The 19,701-nt window shown below is 50.9% G+C and overlaps 1 protein-coding gene across 2 annotated transcripts in view; it reads right to left on the reverse strand.

Annotated features, from left to right (window-relative positions):
* Positions 1-11,784: 11,784 nt before the first annotated feature.
* Positions 11,785-19,701, reverse strand: part of PI4KA (phosphatidylinositol 4-kinase alpha) — a 65,485-nt gene continuing 57,568 nt past the window's right edge. For both annotated transcript variants that reach the window (XM_053279291.1, XM_053279290.1), the window contains exons 49-55: positions 18,630-18,734; positions 16,931-17,056; positions 16,207-16,327; positions 15,375-15,534; positions 14,206-14,295; positions 13,061-13,144; positions 11,785-12,478 (exon numbers count right to left, since the gene is read on the reverse strand). In XM_053279291.1, coding sequence (XP_053135266.1) covers positions 12,427-12,478; positions 13,061-13,144; positions 14,206-14,295; positions 15,375-15,534; positions 16,207-16,327; positions 16,931-17,056; positions 18,630-18,734 — 738 coding nt within the window. In that variant the 3' untranslated portion in view covers positions 11,785-12,426. The remainder of the gene's footprint in view (positions 12,479-13,060; positions 13,145-14,205; positions 14,296-15,374; positions 15,535-16,206; positions 16,328-16,930; positions 17,057-18,629; positions 18,735-19,701) is intronic.

Raw genomic sequence — 19,701 nt, forward strand, 5'->3', positions numbered from 1 at the left:
ACACACACACACACACACACCATTTCCAAATTCAGGAAGCTGAACGGGTCTTTCCCTTTCCCGAATAACCACCCCTCGGCTTCCTCCTCTGGGTCCGGCTTCTGGCGACCTAGGAAGCCGGCGAGCTATTCAGGACTCCCCGGCGGCTGCATTATGATCCCATGACGCAGACAGGGCCATGTTGTTGCCTGTTCTCTGACCCCAGGCATGTAAACACAGCCCGCATTCTGGCAAGACATTGAATGTCCCTGATTATTGAGACGTTCTGGGCTAGGTGCCAGCCGGGAAGACCCTGGCCAACGCTTCCCTTGGCAAGGCGCCCAGGTCTGCGCACTGACTTTCAGGAGGTGGCAGGGAAGGAGCCCTCGGCACAGCGGGGGGCCATGTCAGCACTGGAGTTGCTGTTATACACACACACACACCCCCCAACCCCTTTCTAATTTCACTCGCAGCAGCAGCAGCAGACAGGCGAGAGCCACGGGCTGCCGCACTGCTACAGCGGGCCATTTAAACATAGGAAGCTGCCATCCTGAGTCAGACCCTTGGGCTATCCAGCTCAGTGTCATCTGCACTGGCCGGCAGCAACTCTGCAAGGATCCAGGCAGGAGTCTTTCCCAAACATAGGAAGCTGCCATACCGAGTCAGACCCTTGGGCCATCTAGCTCAGTGTCGTCTGCACTGGCCGGCAGCAGCTCTGCAAGGTTTCCGGCAGGAGCCTTTCCCAAACATAGGAAGCCGCCTTATACTGAGTCAGAGCCTTGGGCTGTCTAGTTCGGTATTGGCGACACAGACTGGCAGCGGCTCTCCAAGGTTCCGGGCAGGGCTCTTTCTCAGCCCTACCTGGAGATGCTGCCAGGGATTGAACCGGGGACCTCCTGCATGTAAGGCAGATGCTCCACCAGTGAGCTACGGCCTCATCCTTCATGAGGCCCCCAAATGGCTGCTAGCCCTGATCTGCGTAGGGTGGAGTCCGCTGTGCTTTCTTCCCCCCTCAAGACAGTGCTGGGTTAACTTTGTCGGGTCTCTAGCATGGCCCGATGGGAAGGACCTGGCCTACCCAGACGGGAAGGAGCAAATGATCAGTCCTCTCGCTCCGACAACGACACATATTTAGATGCTGCTTTCCAGCACAAGTTCCCAAAGCAGTTGACATGGAGAAATCATCATCAAGGTGGCCGCCTGTCCCCAAAGGACTCACCATCTCATAAAGAAACAGAAGATGGACACCAGCAACAGCCACTGGAGGGCTGGTGTGCTGGGGGTGGAGAGGGCCGGTTGCTCTCCCCCTGCTAAATAGAAGAGAATCGCCACTTGAAAAGGTGTTCCTTTGCTCAGCTAGCAGGTGAGAGAGAAGGAGCCGCTCATGAGAATGTTTATGGAGTTTTCTTGTCTTCCCCTCCGACGCATGGCCGTTTCCCCCTCCGACGCATGGCCGTTTCCCCCTCCGACGCATGGCCGTTCCCCCCTCCGACGCATGGCCGTTCCCCCCTCCGACGCATGGCCGTTCCCCCCTCCGACACATAGCCATTCCCTTCCCAACCAACACATGGCCATTTCTCCCAAAACATGGCCATTTCTCCGAAGCACACATGGGTCTTGGCGCTTCCCTGGATGATCCTCCTTGGCAGTCGGTCATGAAGACGGGCTCTATTTTTAACACCACCATGCCAGAGGGTGCCATATTTGTTTTTCCTTCCATAGGCTCCAAAACGCTTGAGGCATCTTTTGGGTTTTTGGCTTTATTCTGTTTGGGATTTAAAAAAAAAAAAATGAAAGAGAATTTAATAATGAGAAGCTCAGGGAAGCAGCCCAATTGATATGAAAAAGAATCAATCCAGCCCAAGAACGCTTCCACACACAAAGCCGCTGGGAGATGCCTCTTGATGCTGCCGTGAAAATAATGAAATCTGCATAGCAAGGCACTCTCTTGTCTCTGATATTCTGTCAAAGGAAATGCTGCATCCGTGCAGCTGCTGGGGAAAAGGAGTCCAGGGCCCTCGACAGCGGAAACCAAGATAAACTTTTGCTGCAAATATCAGGGAAAGCAGCACCATGGAGTACAGCAAGCATGGAGATGTGCAAACGAGAGAGGAGCAGTTGATTCTGTTCCGATTCTGATAGCTCTCCGGGGGCTGTTGTCAGGGCAGGGACTGAGGCTGGGGTGTATTCCTGTTATTCCTCTGAACTCAACTCTGTTGAGCTGGTATCCAGATGAACCCTGACAATTTCCATGCATGTATACAAGGGACAACATGCATCAACACACATAGTGTGCACACATTCATATTCTCTCTCTCTCTCTCCTCGCAGAGATTTCACTCCTAGACATAGGAAGCTGCCATCTACTGAGTCAGACCCTTGGTCCACCTTGCTCAGAGTTGTCTTCACAGACTGGCAGCAGCTTCTCCAAGGTTGCAGGCAGGAATCTCTCTCAGCCCGATCTTGGAGATGCTGCCAGGGAGGGAACTTGGAACTTTGCTGCCAGTCTGGGTTGGCAATACTGAGCTAGATGGGACCAATGATCTGACTCAGTAGAAGGCAGCTTCCTATGGTCCTAAAATTGTCTCTGACAAAAAGGAGAGACTTTGCAGGGAAACCGCTAGGAAACTGGGGCTGATAAATACAGAAAGCTGGAATATACAAGACTGGTTTCTACCACTGCGAGGTCTCCAGTTTCCCATGCTGGGAGTTAAATTCCACATCCAGTGCTGGATTTCCTGCACAGAGAAATGTAACTCATTCCATGAACTTTAGAGAACCCCGATTTAATTCTCTTTCCACGCCACTGTGCCAGACAAATACCATTTATGTATTCTTTTAGGGTAGCTGCTTCGACCTTTAAAGGTGAAACCTCCAATAAATATATGTGGTGTATAATTATTTATATTTTAGTTTTCTTTTCTTTAATTTCAGGGCCTGCCATTAAAGCCTATAATTACATGATAAAAACAGAGAGAAAAGTATGGCTGCAGTTTTATGCCCTCCATAAATTAAACCACTTTTGTCAGGATGATTCTTTGCAGCACTTAAAAAACATCTGAGGTGAGTTGCTAGTGCAATCAGCAATGTGTGACAAAATGCTGCTGCTTCTACTTTTTCTTCTCCTGGGGACACTCTAGCCACTCTAGGCTTCTGCAAAGCCAAATGACAGGACTTCCATAGGTTGCATAGGAAGCGGCTTCTAATGAGTCAGGCAATTGGTTCCTCCAGCTCAGGATCGTCAACTCTGACTGGCAGTGTCTCTCTGGGGTCTTTCCTAGGCCTACTTGGATATGGATCCTTGGACATTCTGCCTGCAAAACAGACACTCTTCTGCTGAGCTGCAATCCTTTCTGAAAGCAGAGAGTGTTTTTCCTTTCTTTTCATAAGAGATGGAGGGATAGGAAAAGAGGAAGCTGCCATATACTGAGTCAGACCCTTGGTCCATCTAGCTCAGGACTGCCTGCTCTGACGGGCAGCAGCTTTCCATGGTTTCTTGCAGGGGGTCTCCCCCAATCTTAGACTGTGCATTTTGGGGCCCAGAATCTGCTAACCCTTATAGTCAAGACCCTACTCTGGGGTCGTTCAGGGGTTCAAAATGACAGGGAGAGAAAGAGTTTGCGGATGACACTAAACTATTTAGGGTAGTGAAATCCACCAAGGAGTGTGGGGAACTCCAAATGGCTCTCTCCAAACTGGGGGAGTGGGCGGCAAAATGGCAAATGCGGTTCAGTGTTGGCAAGTGTAAAGTGATGCACATTGGGGCAAAACACACCAACTTCACATATACGCTGATGGGATCTGAGCTGTCGGTGACTGACCAGGAGAGAGATCTTGGGGTTGTGGTGGACAGCTTGTTGAAAGTGTCGACTCAATGTGCGGCAGCTGTGAAAAAGACCAATTCCATGCTAGGGATCATTTGGAAGGGGACTGAAAATAAGAATGCTAATATTATCATGCCCTTATACAAATCTATGGTGCGGCCACATCTGGAGTACTGCGTACAGCTTTGGTCACCGTATCTTAAGGAGGACACTGTAGGACTGGGAAAGTTGCAGAAGAGGGCAACCCAGATGATCAGGGGCCTGGAGCACCTTCCTTATGGGGCTAAGCTACGACACCTGGGGCTCTTTGCCTTGGAAAAGAGGCGACTTAGGGGAGACAGGATTGAAGTGTATACAATTATGCATGGAGTGGAGAGGGTGGACAGAGAGAAACTTTTCTCCCTCTCTCACAACACTAGAACCAGGGGTCATCCCATGAAACTGAAGGTTGGGAAATTTCAGGACGGTCAAGAGGAAGTCCTTTTCCACACAGCACATAATTAATCTGTGGAATTCCTTGCCATGGGATGTGCTGATGGCCACCAGCTTGGATGGCTTTAAAAGGGGCTTAGACAGATTCATGGAGGGCAAGTCTATCAATGGCTACTAGTCGGAGGGCTACAGGCCACCTCCAGCCTCAGAGGCAGGATGTCTCTGAGTCCCAGTTGCAGGGGAGTCACAGCAGGAGGGAGGGCCTGCCCTCAACTCCTGCCTGTGGGCTTCTCAGAGGCATCTGGTGGGCCACTGTATGAAACGGGATGCTTGACTAGATGGTCCTTGGGCCTGATCCAGCAGGGCTGTTCTGATGTTCTTAAGAAGTGGCCGCGTTATATTCTGGCACTGTTTATGCACGCGCACACACCCAAAAGACCTGGCAAATGAGGCCCCGGTGTTCCTTGTTAGTAAGCATCTAAGTGGTCAGATCAGGCTGACGTTGAAAAATGAAGTGGAAGCAGATTTTGCCGCCCTGACCCTACCTTTCCAGGGTTTGCATGGCCCTCTTCCTGCAAGCTCAGCACATTTTTATCATGGCCTTCCTCATTAGAGGCAGTATTATTCCCCATCTAAGAACCAGAGGGAAAACATGCCAACTTGTTTACTGAGAACAGATCACGGCCGCACAGCCAGGGCATATGGATACCATTTCCTGCCCTGCATCTGGAAACGGAGGACTGCTCCTTTCCTTTGCGTATGTCCTTATAAGGCTTTACTGCTCAGGGCAGGGCAGTTGAGGGATGGGACTAAAAGACGCCATGTATTTAAACTGTGGACTGGCTCGGGTTCAGTTCTGGCCCTGATCAGTTCTGCTTCTTCCCCTTAGGAGTTCTTCATCAGTTCTTCCTCTTCCTCTTAGGAGATGGAGCCGTTCTGGGAAGAGCAGAAGGTTCCAAGTTCCCTCCCTGGCAGCATCTCCAAGATAGGGCTGAGAGAGAGATTCCTGCCTGCAAGCTTGGAGAAGCTGCTGCCAGTCTGTGTAGACAATACTGAGCCAGATGGACCAAGGGTCTGACTCAGTAGGAGGCAGCGTCTTACGTTGCTATCAAGAATCAAGACCTCTCCCTACTGGGGAGGTCTCCGGTTGCTTATTAGAAGAAAAATCTGTCGCCACGGCACAGAACATGTCCATCTCCTTCGGAGTTTAGATGAGTGGCATTTGTCTGCCTGAATATATGCCCTTTCCAGGTCTTGCAGAGCAGAAGTTCAGAAAACGAAGGACAGGGAGATCCGAGGAGGAGGAAATGATGCTTTGTGGGACATGATCTTTTACACGGGGCGTTGAGCCCTGGATGCATGTCACAGGCGTCCCGCGGAAGCAGCTCATGAGAGATTCATGAGGAATGGGCCTTTGATCACACACAGCTTCTCGTGCAACTCGGGGCTCTTGCTTTCGCTGGCGAACTGCCCTGCGCAGTAAATTGACGAGGGAGCGAATAATGATTATTCAGCAATCGCGGCCCTCTTCCAAAGTGAGGATTCTGCCAGCAGATGAAACCTGGGAGAAAAAGGGCAAACGGAGGTGGGTGGAGGAGATCAGAGCACAGAGAGATTACAGCAGCGTCTCTTTGGTGAAAACGATTTGTGGGCCCAGGGTCCGATCTCCCATTTTGCAAAACTTCAGCTGAAGCTGGGAAGCCGGCTGACCCATGAAATTCATTTGCGTGGGGCTCGAGCAGGATATATTTGGGGTGAATTGTGCCCCATAGAACAAATCGGTACGAAACAAAGGCTTTCATAGGTGCATAAGAACATAGGAAGCTGCCACATACTGAGTCAGACCCTTGGTCTTCCTAGCTCAGGATTGTTTTCACAGACTGGCAGCGGCTTCTCCAAGGTTGCAGGCAGGACTCTCTCTCAGCCCTGGCAACGTACTGTATGCTTTGGTAGTTTGTTGGTTCAATTTAAAAAAATCTTGTCCTATTAAAATAAATAAATAAATCTTGTCCTATCTTGCAGATGCCATGGAAGGAAACTTGGAACCTCAGATGCTCTTCCCAGAGTGGTGGCTCCATCCCCGAAGAGGAATCTCTTCCAGTGCTCACACTTCTGGTCTCCCATTCATATGCAACCAAGGCAGACCCTGCTTAGCTAAGGGGACAGGTCATGCTTGCTCCCACCAGACCAGCTCTCCTCTCCCTCGATAGACAGACAGATAAACGAAGGCCTTTGGACACCACCACCCCGCTGCAAGTTAAGCATCGTTTTTTTAACATGTAGGTTCTTGAGGGCACAAATCACACCGCCCAGGACAGGCTAAAGAGGATTTGGAGGTCCCCCATGGGATATGGGGGCCAAATCTGGGTGCCTAAATGGCATTTTATGTAAACTGGCTTGAAAATAATGTTTGAGCAGAATTAACAACTGCACATTTTGCTCCAGAACTCCTTCTGCCAGGGCTGGAGCTTAGCTGGGTGGAAAAATAAAAGGGGAAAAAAGAAATCTGAGTGGGCTAAGCAATCTGGGCGAGATGCTTACAATCCGGGTGAAAGCCGGAATTGCGGAGGGCAAGGCAACTCGAGGAGGCCCCGGACTTCAGCCCCCAAGTCCAGGGGTCAGAGTGCCTCTGCTTCCACACTAAGACAAATGCGGCACGATTTATTCTCGACAAACTCCTGCTGGCGTCTGTTTTGGTCATGGGCTGTGCCTAGCTGGACATTTTCTTTCTAAGAGATTCCAAGGCTCCTGCCACACACGCATCCTCCAGGGCTCTTTCCCCCTTTTCAGCCTTTGCCCTTCCGTTTCCTCTTCCTGCCTCTTCAGTTTTTGCAGGCTCGGGGAGCTGCTGAATTATTTACCAGCCTCGCGGACTTCAGAAGCTGCAGAAGACTGGCGAGTGAACCCACAGGAGACTCTGCAGAGGGGAGAAAGCAGAGAGGCCGGGTGGCGGAGGAAAGGATAATTAAGTGCAACCTTCCCCCCCATTGCAGACCCTTCACCAAATAAAATGCTCCTTGGAGGGCCGGCTTCCCGGTCACCATGGCACCTGGGAAGAACAAGCTGTGTGCAAAGCTAAAAGCTCTGCTTGGAAGCATCACTGTGTGGTTTGATGCGACTCTTGAGATGTGCATGGTCCTTGCCATTAGCAGATGCAACCACCCCCCACCAGAAAGGAGAGCTGGTCTGGTGGCAGCAAGCAGGACTTGTCTCCTTAGCTAAGCAGGGTCCACCCTGGTTGCATCTGAATGGGAGACTAGAAGTGTGAGCACTGCAAGAGATTCCCCTTAAGGGATGGAGCCGCTCTGGGAAGAGCATCGAGGTCCCAAGTTCCCTCCCTGGCAGCATCTCCAAGATCGGGCGGAGAGAGACTCCTGCCTGCGACCTTGGAGAAGCCGCTGCCAGTCTGGGTAAGCAATACTGAGCTAGATGGACCAAGGGTCTGACTCAGTATATGGCAGCTTCCTATGTGGCCATGCCGAAGGGCTCAGGTTCAATCCCTGGCAGCATCTCCAGGTGGGACTGGGAAAGACTCCTGCCTGAAACCTCAAGAGAGCTGCTACCTGTCAGTGCAGACAACCCTGAGTGAGTTGGACCAGTGGCCTGGCTCAGCAGAAGGCAGCTTCCTATGTGCCAAAGGAAAGCGACTAGGGCCCTGTTTGGACGGTTGCCTTCGATCCCTGCCTTTTTATGACCCCAGAAGCGGCTGTTTTCGCAGAGTTTTACTGCGTTTGCCTTGCATTTTTTTAAAAAAACTTTGCCATTAAAACAGCCACGCATTCACAGGGGAAGAATGGGCAGCCGATAGAAATCGGTTCAATGCATAAATAAAAGGCAGGGGGGCTGGGTCCTTGTGTGCCTACCCTGTCGGTAATTGTGGGGCTGGGCTGGGGGGGGGGCGCCTGTGCTTGGCTGTGGGTCCTGGAAGCCTGCAAATCTATTTCAGACCCGTTCGGATTCCCTAAGCCAATTCCCTAAGCCAAGCGTTGTCTGGTTTTAAGTTAAAACCTCTCCGCGGTTCCTGCCCCAAACCATAAATCTCCCCTGTCACCTTGGGCTTGGGGTATGCATGCTCAAACTTATGTCTGCAATCATGGAAAACCAGACCCAGGTTCATCAAAAGGTTCCCAAGGCAGCCTCTGTGTGTGTTAAAAGCCTCCAAATGGCCAACTCTCCCTCTCTCTCACACACCTCCACAAACATTGCAACATATTGCACAGCGCCCGTCCACAGGCTGATGGTGCTCCCTAGTGATCACAGCTGAAGATGGAGGAAAGTGGCTCATTTGGAGACCTCCGTTACGGACCCGGTGTGGTGTGGTGGTTAGACAATTGGATTGGGACCTGTAAGAGGAAATCCCAGATGTTGACTACAGCTCCCAGAATCCCTAGCAGCAGTGGGCTTTGGCTGAGGATGCTGGCAGTTGTAGTCAACAACATCTGGGATTTTCTGTTAGAGGGAACACGGATTAGGACCCAGGTTCAAATCCTCACTGGGCCGTGAAACTCACGGAGTCACCTCTCTCTCACGCTGACCTAGCTCACAGGCTCGCTGTGAGGATAAGTGTAGCCATGTACCCCACTCTGGGCTGCTCCTTGCAGGGACAAATCAATAGTAAAAGAACCGAAGTACAGCCCTGCTGGATCTGACCCAAGGCCCATCGATGACAGAATCCTGTTTCACACAGTGGCCCACCAGATGCCTCCGGGGAGCCCAAAAGCAAGAGGTGAAGGCATGCCCTCTCTCCTGCTGTTGCTCCCCTGCAACTGGGATTTAGAGGCATCCTGCCATCAGAACTATTTTATTTAGCTAGTTTATATTCTGCCCATCCCAGAATAAGCAGGAAATTTCTCAGCTTGAAGAATACTCCCTCGAGACAATCACGACCCCTTCTGCCTCTGAGGGGGGGTCGGTGTCTAAAATCCTTGAGTATCCTCACCAGCCATTTCACCCCTTTGTGATTCTGAGGGGGAAAGGGTTTGACACATTTACGCTCTTTCGGTGGGGACTGACCGCCCCCAAACAATATCACAACAACTGCACGTATCTGGACTCCCGAGGACCTGGTTAAAAAGTTGTGCACTGAATCTGCTGATAATTGTACGCGTGCATGCATACACACACACATGCACAACACTCATCTTTTTTTCACATGAGGGATAAACATTTTGTTGCGGGTCTATACCTGTAACATTTTCATAAATAAATAGAGCACATTTTTAGGAGTAAATAATAATAGAATGTATTTATTTATTTAACGTATTTTAATTTAACTTGGAGATCTAGCGAACGCTGGTCTTCAGTCCTGGTTCAATATTGATTGGATTGATTGATTGATTGATTAAGTGCCGTCAAGTTGGTGTTGAGTGTTAGCGACTGCATCGATAGATTCTCTCCAGGATGGTCTGTTTTCTGCTTTGCCTTGAAGCTCTCTCAGTGTGGTGCATAATATAATACACAGCTATTCTATGCTATACAGTATTCCCTTTAATTGGGCTGTGCAGGCCCCATCCCTAAATTCATCTATTTCTCCCACCCGGGGCAAGGAGCAGTTACCCAGATGTGGATTTTTCTTCTAAGAAAAGGAGGAAAAAAACAAGACAGGTTTTTCTTCTACGACGCTCAGAGAAATGCAGAGCAACGCTCAGGAAGACGGCATTGCCAAAGATCTCTGGCAGGGTTCCCGTCCTGCTTGTTCCTTTTCATCAGTCTAATGTCAGGGGTTTAGAAGTCTGGATTCTGGTGAGAACAGAGCAACGCCAGAGGCATCGAGATCCAAACGGGACTCAGACTTGCGTATGGGGAAGAGATGCTTTCAGTGGGGTGGGAGTGGAAGCCCAGCTCTAGATGAAAGCCCGACACATGGGAAGAGTTCGCTGGGGCTTTCACCACCACTTCCCACCATTTATCAAACGACATCTGTTCTGTAGCATTTTATTTTTTTTTTAAAGGCACTTTTAACCATCTCAAGGACAGAAAACCTAAGGAAGTGTTCCTTCCTCATTTTATCTACACAAGAACCTTGTCAGATGTTTCTGGGGATGTTTTTCTCCCGGCTTAGTGAGAGAGCGTCGGCCTTACATGCATGAGGTCGCAGGTTCGATCCCTGGCAGCATCTCCAGGTAGGGCTGAGAAAGACTCCTGCTTGAAACCTCGGAGAGCCGCTGCCAGTCTGTGCAGACAATACTGAGCTAATGGACCAAGGGTCTGACTCGGTATGCCAGCTTCCTAAGTACCAAATAGCTTAGGCTGAAAGATGGGGAAAAATAGCCTATGATGAGCTCCTCCACCGCCCTGATGCAGCAGGGATTTGAACCTTGGTCTGCGCAGCCCCATTCTGACCACATCTCCGCACTATCAGAACGGCAATTTGCCAGGGCTAAGCAATCTAAAATAGGGGCTGCCCCCAGATATATGGGGCTGGTTGGCATGGATGCGGATTCCGACACTGGAAAGAGCCGTGGTCCACTGCCAGCGCATCTGCTTTGTAACCAAAAGGTCCCAGGTTCAATCTCTGGCAGCATCTCTAGGTAAGGCTGGGGAAGACTCCCGCCTGAAACCCTGAAAAAAGCTGCTGCCAGTCAGAGACGGCAATCCCTGAGCTAAGTGGACCCATGGTCTGACTCAGCAGATGGCAGTTTCTTATATTTCACAATCCACAGCATTGGTACGGAAGATGAAGTCACGGTACCTACTCCCTCCCCCCCGCCCCAGCCCCAACTTCAGGCTTAAGCTCTAAACACCAAGGCAGGAACGGATGCATCTTCCATGCAGAAGAGTTCCAACAAGCACCCGGGGCCCAGCAAAAGTTATATGATATGGATTTAGCCAGGGAATCCTTCCTGCCCTGAAGTCAGCTTTTCTGAACATAAATTTGTTGTGTGGTGCCCTCTGCTGGCAACTTCATACAACTGCCACAAGGATAAAAGTCATAGGAACATAGAAAGCTGCCATATACTGAGTCAGACCCTTGGTCTATCTAGCTCAGTATTGTTTCCACAGACTGGCAGCGACTTCTCCGAGGTTACAGGCTTCTCTCAGCCCTCTCTTGGAGACGCTGCCAGGGAGGGAGCTTGAAACCTTCTGCTCTTCCCGGAGCCAAAAGGTCTGACTCAGTATCAGGCCGTAGAGATCAGGGGCAGAACATCTGCTTGCATGCACAAGGTCTCACGTCCAACTCCTGGCATCTCCAGGAAGGGCTGAGCAAGGCGCCCTGTAATGGTGAACGGGCTGAAGCTCAATAGTAGAGCATCTGCTTTGCATGCGGAAGTTTAACCCCTGATCTCTCTGAGCAGGGCTCAGAAAAGCTCATGCCTGAAAATTTGGAGAAGCTGCTGCCAGTCTGGGTAGATAATGCTGAGCTAGATGGACCAAGGGTCTGACTCAGTATATGGCAGCTTCCTATGTACCTCTGATTCAGTACAAGGCAGTTTCCTTTACTATTAACCCTAAACACACATACACACACCCTCTGATTTCATGAGGCATTGCATTCACATAAACTTGATTCTTTTTTTCCTCTTTTTTTAAGGGCAACAGAGACATCATGTATCCTAAGGTCTTTTTATTCCATCTTTAAGATTAAATATATATTCAGTAGTCTCTCTCTCTTCTTTTAAAACCACACAAGAGGGGGAAAAAATACATTCTTCATATATGTAAGAAATACTGACCATCGAGCAGGGACCATTTACAGTGCAAAGTACAATATTAACACAGATGCAAGGACATCACCACCTAGGAACGATTATCGCGACAATTTCTACAGCATGAATTGGAGCTATTTGGTGCCCCCTGCCTGCCCCCTTCGCCGTCTGAGATTCTACAGGGTGGGCGTTCTAAGGGTTCTCGCTTAAAAAAAAAAAAAGCTACAAACCCTTGCATTGCTCAGGGACCATCACGCACGCACCTCAGATTTAGGAGTGCCTGTTTACTTATGCACATCCACAGCCGCAGGAGGATTTCAAGTCTCTGGTTCCCGCTCAGCCCCTGCGGAATCAAGGAACAGCAGCACCCCAGAACAGATCAAGGAATTCAACTGATTGATTGTGTTGTAAGAGCCAGGAAAGTGAAGGCATCCACACACACACACATATACACAGTAGCAGAAAGAGTGTGACCAAGAGTTCACGTTTCTAGGCTGGAACGAAGGTGGAGAGAAGGTGGCGTCTCCGGCAGAATTCCACTCCTTTCAGTAGGGAATATCATTCTGGTAGTACTGGATCATATCGTAGGTCTTACTCCTAAAAAGGAAACGACAAATGCACAGAGAGCCACAAAAACACATGTTTCAGAGCCTCATGAGTAGGTTAAGCGTGCAGAACCCCAGCTGCTGTGGGACTACAACTCCCATCATCCTCAGCCACAACAGTTTGAGGTGGTGCAGTCCACCAAGTTTCTTTTTTGGCTGTGCCAAAAGCCAGATAAAGCCCAGAGGAGAGAGAGGGTTTACACGGCCGTGGCCGGTTATGAAGGCCAACGATGATGCCGAAGAAAGGTTCTAGTCCAGAGAAGCTCCTGCCGCCATGGCTGCTGGTTGCTGGACTACAAACCCCATCACCCCCAGCCACAATAAATTGCAGCTGGGGCTGCTGAGAGTTGCTGAAGCAGCTTTGCGGGCCTGCTCAACTTAGCCCCCCCCCCGCGTGCGGTTTCTGGACTACAACTCCCATAATTCCCAGCCACAGTGGCCCACAGCCAGGGGTTATGGGAGTTGTAGGCCGACATCTGCACCCCAAGTTGAGCAACCCTTCAGACAGAGAGTCAAGGGTGCCGATCCCCGAACTAGAGGACGGCCAGGAGGGAGGCCGCCAGCAGTGACCAACCTGTTGCTGAGGAAGCAGCTTTGAATGATCTTGATGATGAAGTTGGCGGCTTCCCGCTCCGTCATGTTCGGGCTGAACCGGTTCCTGCGCAATCGGGCAGCAAAGCAGAGAGTGCAAAAGACGCAGCGGTTAGTAAAGCCCCGATGATTACCGTGCTGCTGGAGCGTGCCCCTTTCGCCCCAAAGCAAGCCCCGCTGTGTTCAAGGGGACTCGATCCCAATCAGAAAGCATGCGCGGAATTACAGGCAGCCTCCGCCATTTTTGTCTGACCGAGGTTTGCAGGAAACGCTCCCGTTCCCATCGCTCCCTGCGCCACTCTGGGAGGACTGAATTTCTATTCTCTCTTTTGTGGGAACTCAGGGGAAGGAGAGCTGGTCTTGTAGGGGCAAGCAGGGTTTGTGCCCCTTGCTAAGCAGGGTCCGCCTTGGTTTGCATTTGGTTGGGGGACTACATATGCGCGCTGTAAGGTATTCCCCTCAGGGGATGGGGCCGAGATGGACCAGGGGTCTGGGGAAAGAGTCCAGGGTTTCTAAATTGTTTTAATGTTGTAACCTGCTTTTTCCAGGGTTTTAAAACTGTTTCGAATGCTTTGACTGTTATTGTTTTATGGTATTTTACCATCTCTGTTCTTAACTGCTAATTGTTTGTTTGTTTAATGGATTTCTATACCAAAGTCTAAAACACATTTTAACTGTTTTGTTTTAATGTAAACCGCCCTGAGCCATTTTGGAAGGGCAGTATAGAAATCAAATGAAAGAAAGAAAGAATAAATAAATCAATATTGTAAAAAGAAGTTCCCTCCCTGGCAGCATCTCCAAGAGAGGGCTGAGAGAGACTCCTGCCTGCAGCCTTGGAGAAGCCGCTGCCAGTCGGTGTAGACAATCCTGAGCTAGAAGGACCAAGGATCTGACTCAGTAGGAGGCCGCTTCCTATGTTCCGAAGACAGGTCTCCCATCCAGGCACTAACCAGACCCAGAACTTCAGACCAGGACTTTATCTTATTTATTTGTTATTTCTCTGGGTATACTGCCCTGAGCCGTTTTTGGAAAGGCGGTATAGAAATTGAATAAATAAATAAATAATACATAAGGCTGCTGCAGCTAGGTGCCCGGACGCCCTCTGGTTAAAAAGGACGGGCCACTTACTTCAACAGCTTGATTGTCTGCCCTCGGAAACAAGGCAGGCCTGTGTCCAGCATCAAAGTCACCAGGGAGACCACGGCATCCATGTAGGGCCTGCGGAAGGAGAGAAGAGAGGGGACGTTTGGACCAGTGCTCTCCCCCTGTAGAGCCCGGGGGCCAGTGGTGACCCACATCAACCCTGAGCCCGGCTCCCCGGACAACTGCTCCTTGGGCCTGGGTGAATCTGCGGCCAAAGCTGGATCCTTGGCACAGTCTGGCTGGCACCGTGCGGAAATGGACTGTTCCCACCGGGCCGTGCGGCGCTCTGCCCGGTGGTGGCGGTGGCGGGGTGTTTTAAAGGAAAACGGAGCCCTCTTGAGCCCCTGAAGAGAGCAGGTCCGGTGGCAGCAAGCATGAATGGTCCCCTTTGCTACGCAGGGTCTGCCCTGGTCTGCATTTGAATGGGAGACTGTAAGGTATTCCCCTGAGGGGATGGGGAAGTAAGGACAGGAAAGGGCAGTTCCACTCCTCTGGGCTTGGAGCCACCCGCCTGCCCGGCTGCTGGAAGGACAAAACACTGCAAGGTGGAGAACTGCCTCCAGGCAGAGGCTGGGAAGCCACATTCCGGAAGCCAAGGGCTGTTTTTTAAGGCAGCGTACGTACAACTGTGAAGGCAGGGGCAGAGAGCCAGGGAGGAGAGCTGGTCGGGTGGGAAGGTGAAGGTAAAGTTGTGCCTTCGAGTCAATTTCGACTCCTGGCGCCCACAGAGGCCTGTGGTTGTCTTTGGTAGAATACAGGAGGGATTGACCATTGCCTCCTCCCGCACAGTATGAGATGATGCCTTTCAGCACCTTCCTATATCGCTGCTGCCCGATACAGGTGTCTCCCACAGTGTGGGAAACATACCAGCGGGGATTCAAACCAGCAACCTCCAGCTCGCTAGGCAAATTACTTCCCCGCTGCACTATTAGGTGGGTGGTAGGTAGCATGAATTGTCCTCTTTGCTACGCAGGGCCTTCTCTGCTGCCGCCCCGAGACTCTGGAATGCGTCCCCTGCCAAAATAAGAGCCCCTCCCATCTCTGACAACTTAAAGAAGCAGCAGCAAGTCCTTAGAGACTAATTTCTTCACCCAAGCTTTTTAATTTGATGGCAGCTTTACAATGTTTTAAAGTTTTACCTCAAACCACCTCACCTGACGGCCAGGTATCCCCTGACACACATCTCCATGAACCACTTGAACGGGGTGGCCTCCATCTTCCCTCCCATGATCATCACCATTTCGTCCGTCAGCTTGATGTCTGGTTCCCAGCCCAGATTCCCACCGGGCGAACTCTCAAACATGAAGCCAAAATCTGTGCCAAGGAATCATACCGAGACTGACAAGCAGGTACCACAAAACCGTTTTTTTCTTTTCTTTTTTTTAAAGAAAAGCATAGCTGACGGCAATTCTAAGCACAGTGGCTGGAGTGTGCGATTTGGAACAGAAAATTTGTGTGCGATTTGGCTAGAGGGGAAGATGAGAACCTCCAGTTGCCTACCCGCCCACAAATATGGTAAATCTTTATATACTGCTTTTCAACACGAGTTCACAAAGTGGTTTCCAGAGATACAAATAAATAAGACGGCTCCCTGTCCCCAAAGGGCTCACCCTTTAAAAAAAGAAAAAGACGCCAGCAACAGCCACTGGAGGGATGCTGTGCTGGGGATGGAGAGGACCAGTTGCTCTCTTTAGGACAGCGTCTCCACTGACTGGCAGCAGCTCTCCGAGGTTTCGGGCAGGAATCTCTCCCAGCCGTACCTGGAGATGCTGCCAGGGAGGGAACCTGGAAACCTCTGCATGCGAAGCAGATTCCCTTCCATGGAGCTACAGCCCCCTCCCCGAGGCAGACCTCCGTTTTTAAGCACAGCAGAGCACGATGCCCTCCACCCAACAGGTGTTGGTTTTTTTGCGGCGGTGGCAGAGCGGATGTGCAAGGCCTTTCTTTCGGGAACCAGACCAAGAGAAGACATAAGAGCAGCCTCACCGATATGAATGAGGTGCCCGTGCTTGTCCAGCATGATGTTGCCGTTGTGCCGGTCTTTGATCTGGAGCAGGAACAAGAGGAGGCTGTAGGCGGCCATGCTGCGGATGAAGTTGTAGCGGGCCTGCGGAGGGAAGAGATGTCAGCAACATGGGGGGGGGAGAGAAGGGGGCGGGGTATAGGGGAAGGGGTATAAGGGGAGGGGGAGGAGGGGAGGGGGAGGGGGAGGAGGGGAGGGGTGGGGGAGAGAAATAAACTATAGACTGGTGGGTCAGGTGCAGAGTGGCCATGCCCCCGAAATTCTGGGTTTCACCCTGATTCTAAACATCTCACTCAGATTGTTTAGCCCACCCAGATTTGCCCAGATTTCAGCTTTCTTCTTCTTCTTTTAATTAAAAGCCGAACTCTAGCCCTTATAACTCCCCTCGAAGAAGCGGAGTTATGGAACAAAACGCGCCGCCGCTCTTCTGCTCATCAATCATTTCCCAGCCAATTTACATAATATGCAAATGAGGCACCCCCAGTTGGACAGCCAGAACAGGGCAACCCCAGTCAGGCGGGCGAAGAGCCAAGAAAACCAGACATCCGGCGCTTCCCCCCGTGTGGAGATAGGCAGGTGCGCCGCTGGTGCCCTTTTCTGAAGCAAGCCGAGGAGAGACGGCGGTTATACCCGGGCCTCTCCTCGGGCGCATGCGCCCCGAGTCGGACTGTGCATCGGGCGAGATACCTTTTGGAACGGCAGGGTCGTTTCGTCTCCATACTGCCTTGTGAAGTAGTCATACATCCCAAAGTCGGTCTGCCTGCCCAGCTGGTCGCGGGACGTACAGTCAGGGATGCATTCAATAACGCCACACTAAGAGAGAAGGAATGGTGGCCGGGTGGGTTTGGCACCGGCAACCCAATCGGTGTTTGAGCGGCTGGTGGCAGCTAGGCCTGGGGTCCAAAGAGCCTGACCTTGTGCACGTTTTCCTCGGAAACAAGTCCCGCCTAGCTTTGTGGGGCTTACTCCCAAGGAAGTAGACATACAAATGCGGCCTCAGGCGGACGCAAAGGACTCCTGGGGGCATCACGGGATTTTCGTCTTTGGTTTTGCTTTCTTGAGCAAGCGACCTGCCGCCCAGCAAGGTCAGAAACGGCTCTTTGAACTGCCCTCGGGTTCAAAAGCCGTTTGCCATACAGCACAAGGGGGGCTGGGGGATTGTTCGAGAAAACGAACAAGTGAAATAAAAAAAGAGTCCCCCCCATCCCTGCTCTGGACTCAGGGTCTCCTTGGGGGTCACACCATCTGGGGTCTTAGCCAATATGGTTTTCGCCTCGGAGAACGCTGCAAGTGACATCTTCAGTTTTTCAAACGTTAAGTAGTTAAGAGGCACAATTAAACGACAAATGCGGGGGCACGGAGGAGGCTCCCAATGAGGGAAAGAGCAACCGAGGGAACGGGCAGAAGGCTCTTGACTCCTGCTGCTTTGGCAGTGGGTCAGAACTAGAAGGAGCCGAAAGGCCGCACTGCTCCACCTCTTCGCTCTGCAGCCGCGCAGAAGGGCTGGCTCCCTCAAGAGCACCTTGGGTCCCCCTGGAGACCTGACAAGCTCCTCTGCTGTGGTCCCTGCATGAACCAGCCCAGATGAAGAACGGCACCGAGCTCACAGGAACCAGCAGGGCTGGGTTATCTGTGACTTCTCAAAGGTCTGAGTTCTCTCGGAAACTCAGGGCTCCAGCAACAAACGGCTTGCCTGTAACTGGCGTCCTTTAAGCGGACTAGAGGAGAGCTGGTCTGGTGGTAGCAAGCACCGCTTGTCCCCTTAGCTAAGCAGGGTCCGCCCTGGTTGCCTCTAAATGGGAGACTACATGTGAGCACTGGAAGAGATTCCCCTTAAGGGATGGAGCTGCTCTGGGAAGAGCATCTAGCTTCCAAGTTCCCTGCCTGGCATCTCCAAGATGGGGCTGAGAGAGACTCCTGCCTGCAACCTTGGAGAAGCCGCTGCCAGTCTGGGTAGACAATACTGAGCTAGATGGACCAAGGGTCTGACTCAGTAGAAGGCAGCTTCCTAAGTCCCTATGGATACCCCCACCAGCAGTGGTCCATAATGCTTTAAGTGGTCCACTCCACAATGCTGGGGAAAGTGGAAGGAAAAAGAAGGAAAGGGCGACCAGCAACAAGGTGGATGAACTCGATTACGACAGTGATGAAGGCACCACTGAGAGAGCTTAAAGGCCAAGTGGAAGACAGATCCTCCTGGAGAGAATCTATCGATGTGGTTGCTACGAGTTGACACTGACTTGACAGCACTTAAATAATCAATCCAGTGGCCAGCTGTGCCCACTCTGCTCGCTTCGGAAGGCTACAAAATGAGCTCAAAGGCGGACCCGCCCACTGCGCCGATTTCTGCCCTGCCGCCCAGGCCAGTCGGTCTGCAAAGACTCACCCCTGGAGCCGTAGCCACTACTCTGTAGGGGAACACGTATAAGTCCAGGCCGACCAGCTGAAAGATGTTCTTGAAGAGATCGATGATTTGTAAGGCTAACATGTCCTGTGAAGCAGCCAAGGAAACGTGCATTAGAGGAACCCGGAAGGTAACTGGTCAACGGCAGACAGAAACAGGGCCGGTGCACGCTTGCAAATGTAATGCTTTGGTGGGTTTTAGCTTTTCAAAGCCGATTTAAATTTTTAAATTGTTTTTAGTCTTTTAATGCAGTTCTTGCTTTTAACTGCATGTATTATTTTACTGTTTTCTCATTTTACTTTGCAAGACGAGTGCATCAGCAGCTAGCCAAGTGAAAACTCTGTTTTTATCTTTTGCAACACTTATTTTTTTGTTTTAGGGTCTGAAGCCGGGCCGCACAACTTCAAGCTCTCCTACAGATGTTGGCCTACAACTCCCATAATTCCTTGTGACTGGCCACTATGCGTGGGGATGACGGGAGCTGTAGTCCAAAAACAGCTGGCGAGCAGCTTTGACCTAACGCAATACCCTTTTGGCAAGAGTTCAGTTTTGGAACTGCACACATGTTCTTTTAGAACGGCACATTTTGTGTGTGTGGTGGGAAGGGAATTTCAGGTCTGGTGTCTGCCTGCACATAAAGAAAAGCCCTGCTCCACTGAGAGCAAAGATCTCTGTGCACACATCAGTAGAACAGAGAGGGAGATCTATGGGTTTTCCACTGGCTGCACGGACACGTATTTATGGTTGTGACCAGACTGAAGATCTTCTCCATTCTCTGCTGCTCCGTTCTCTGTATACGGAACCATGGAAGCCATTTCTGGCAACTATCCTTCAACAGTTCCCTGACAGATCATCTTATGAGGCAATTGAGGAATTATTGTGTGAGGATTAACATATTCTGCCGCCTTATTTGCAGTGGCCGCTAGGACGTTACGAGCCTCTTTTATTTCCAGTAATCAGGAATGCTGATTTTATGGGATTTTATGACGCGTTGCCTTTTTCAAAAGGCACCTGTTTTAGCTTTATTTGCTATCACTCTGTTTTGTTTATATGC

The sequence above is a fragment of the Hemicordylus capensis genome, chromosome 15, assembly GCF_027244095.1.
Source record: "Hemicordylus capensis ecotype Gifberg chromosome 15, rHemCap1.1.pri, whole genome shotgun sequence".
In the NCBI taxonomy this organism is placed as follows: Eukaryota; Metazoa; Chordata; class Lepidosauria; order Squamata; family Cordylidae; genus Hemicordylus; species Hemicordylus capensis.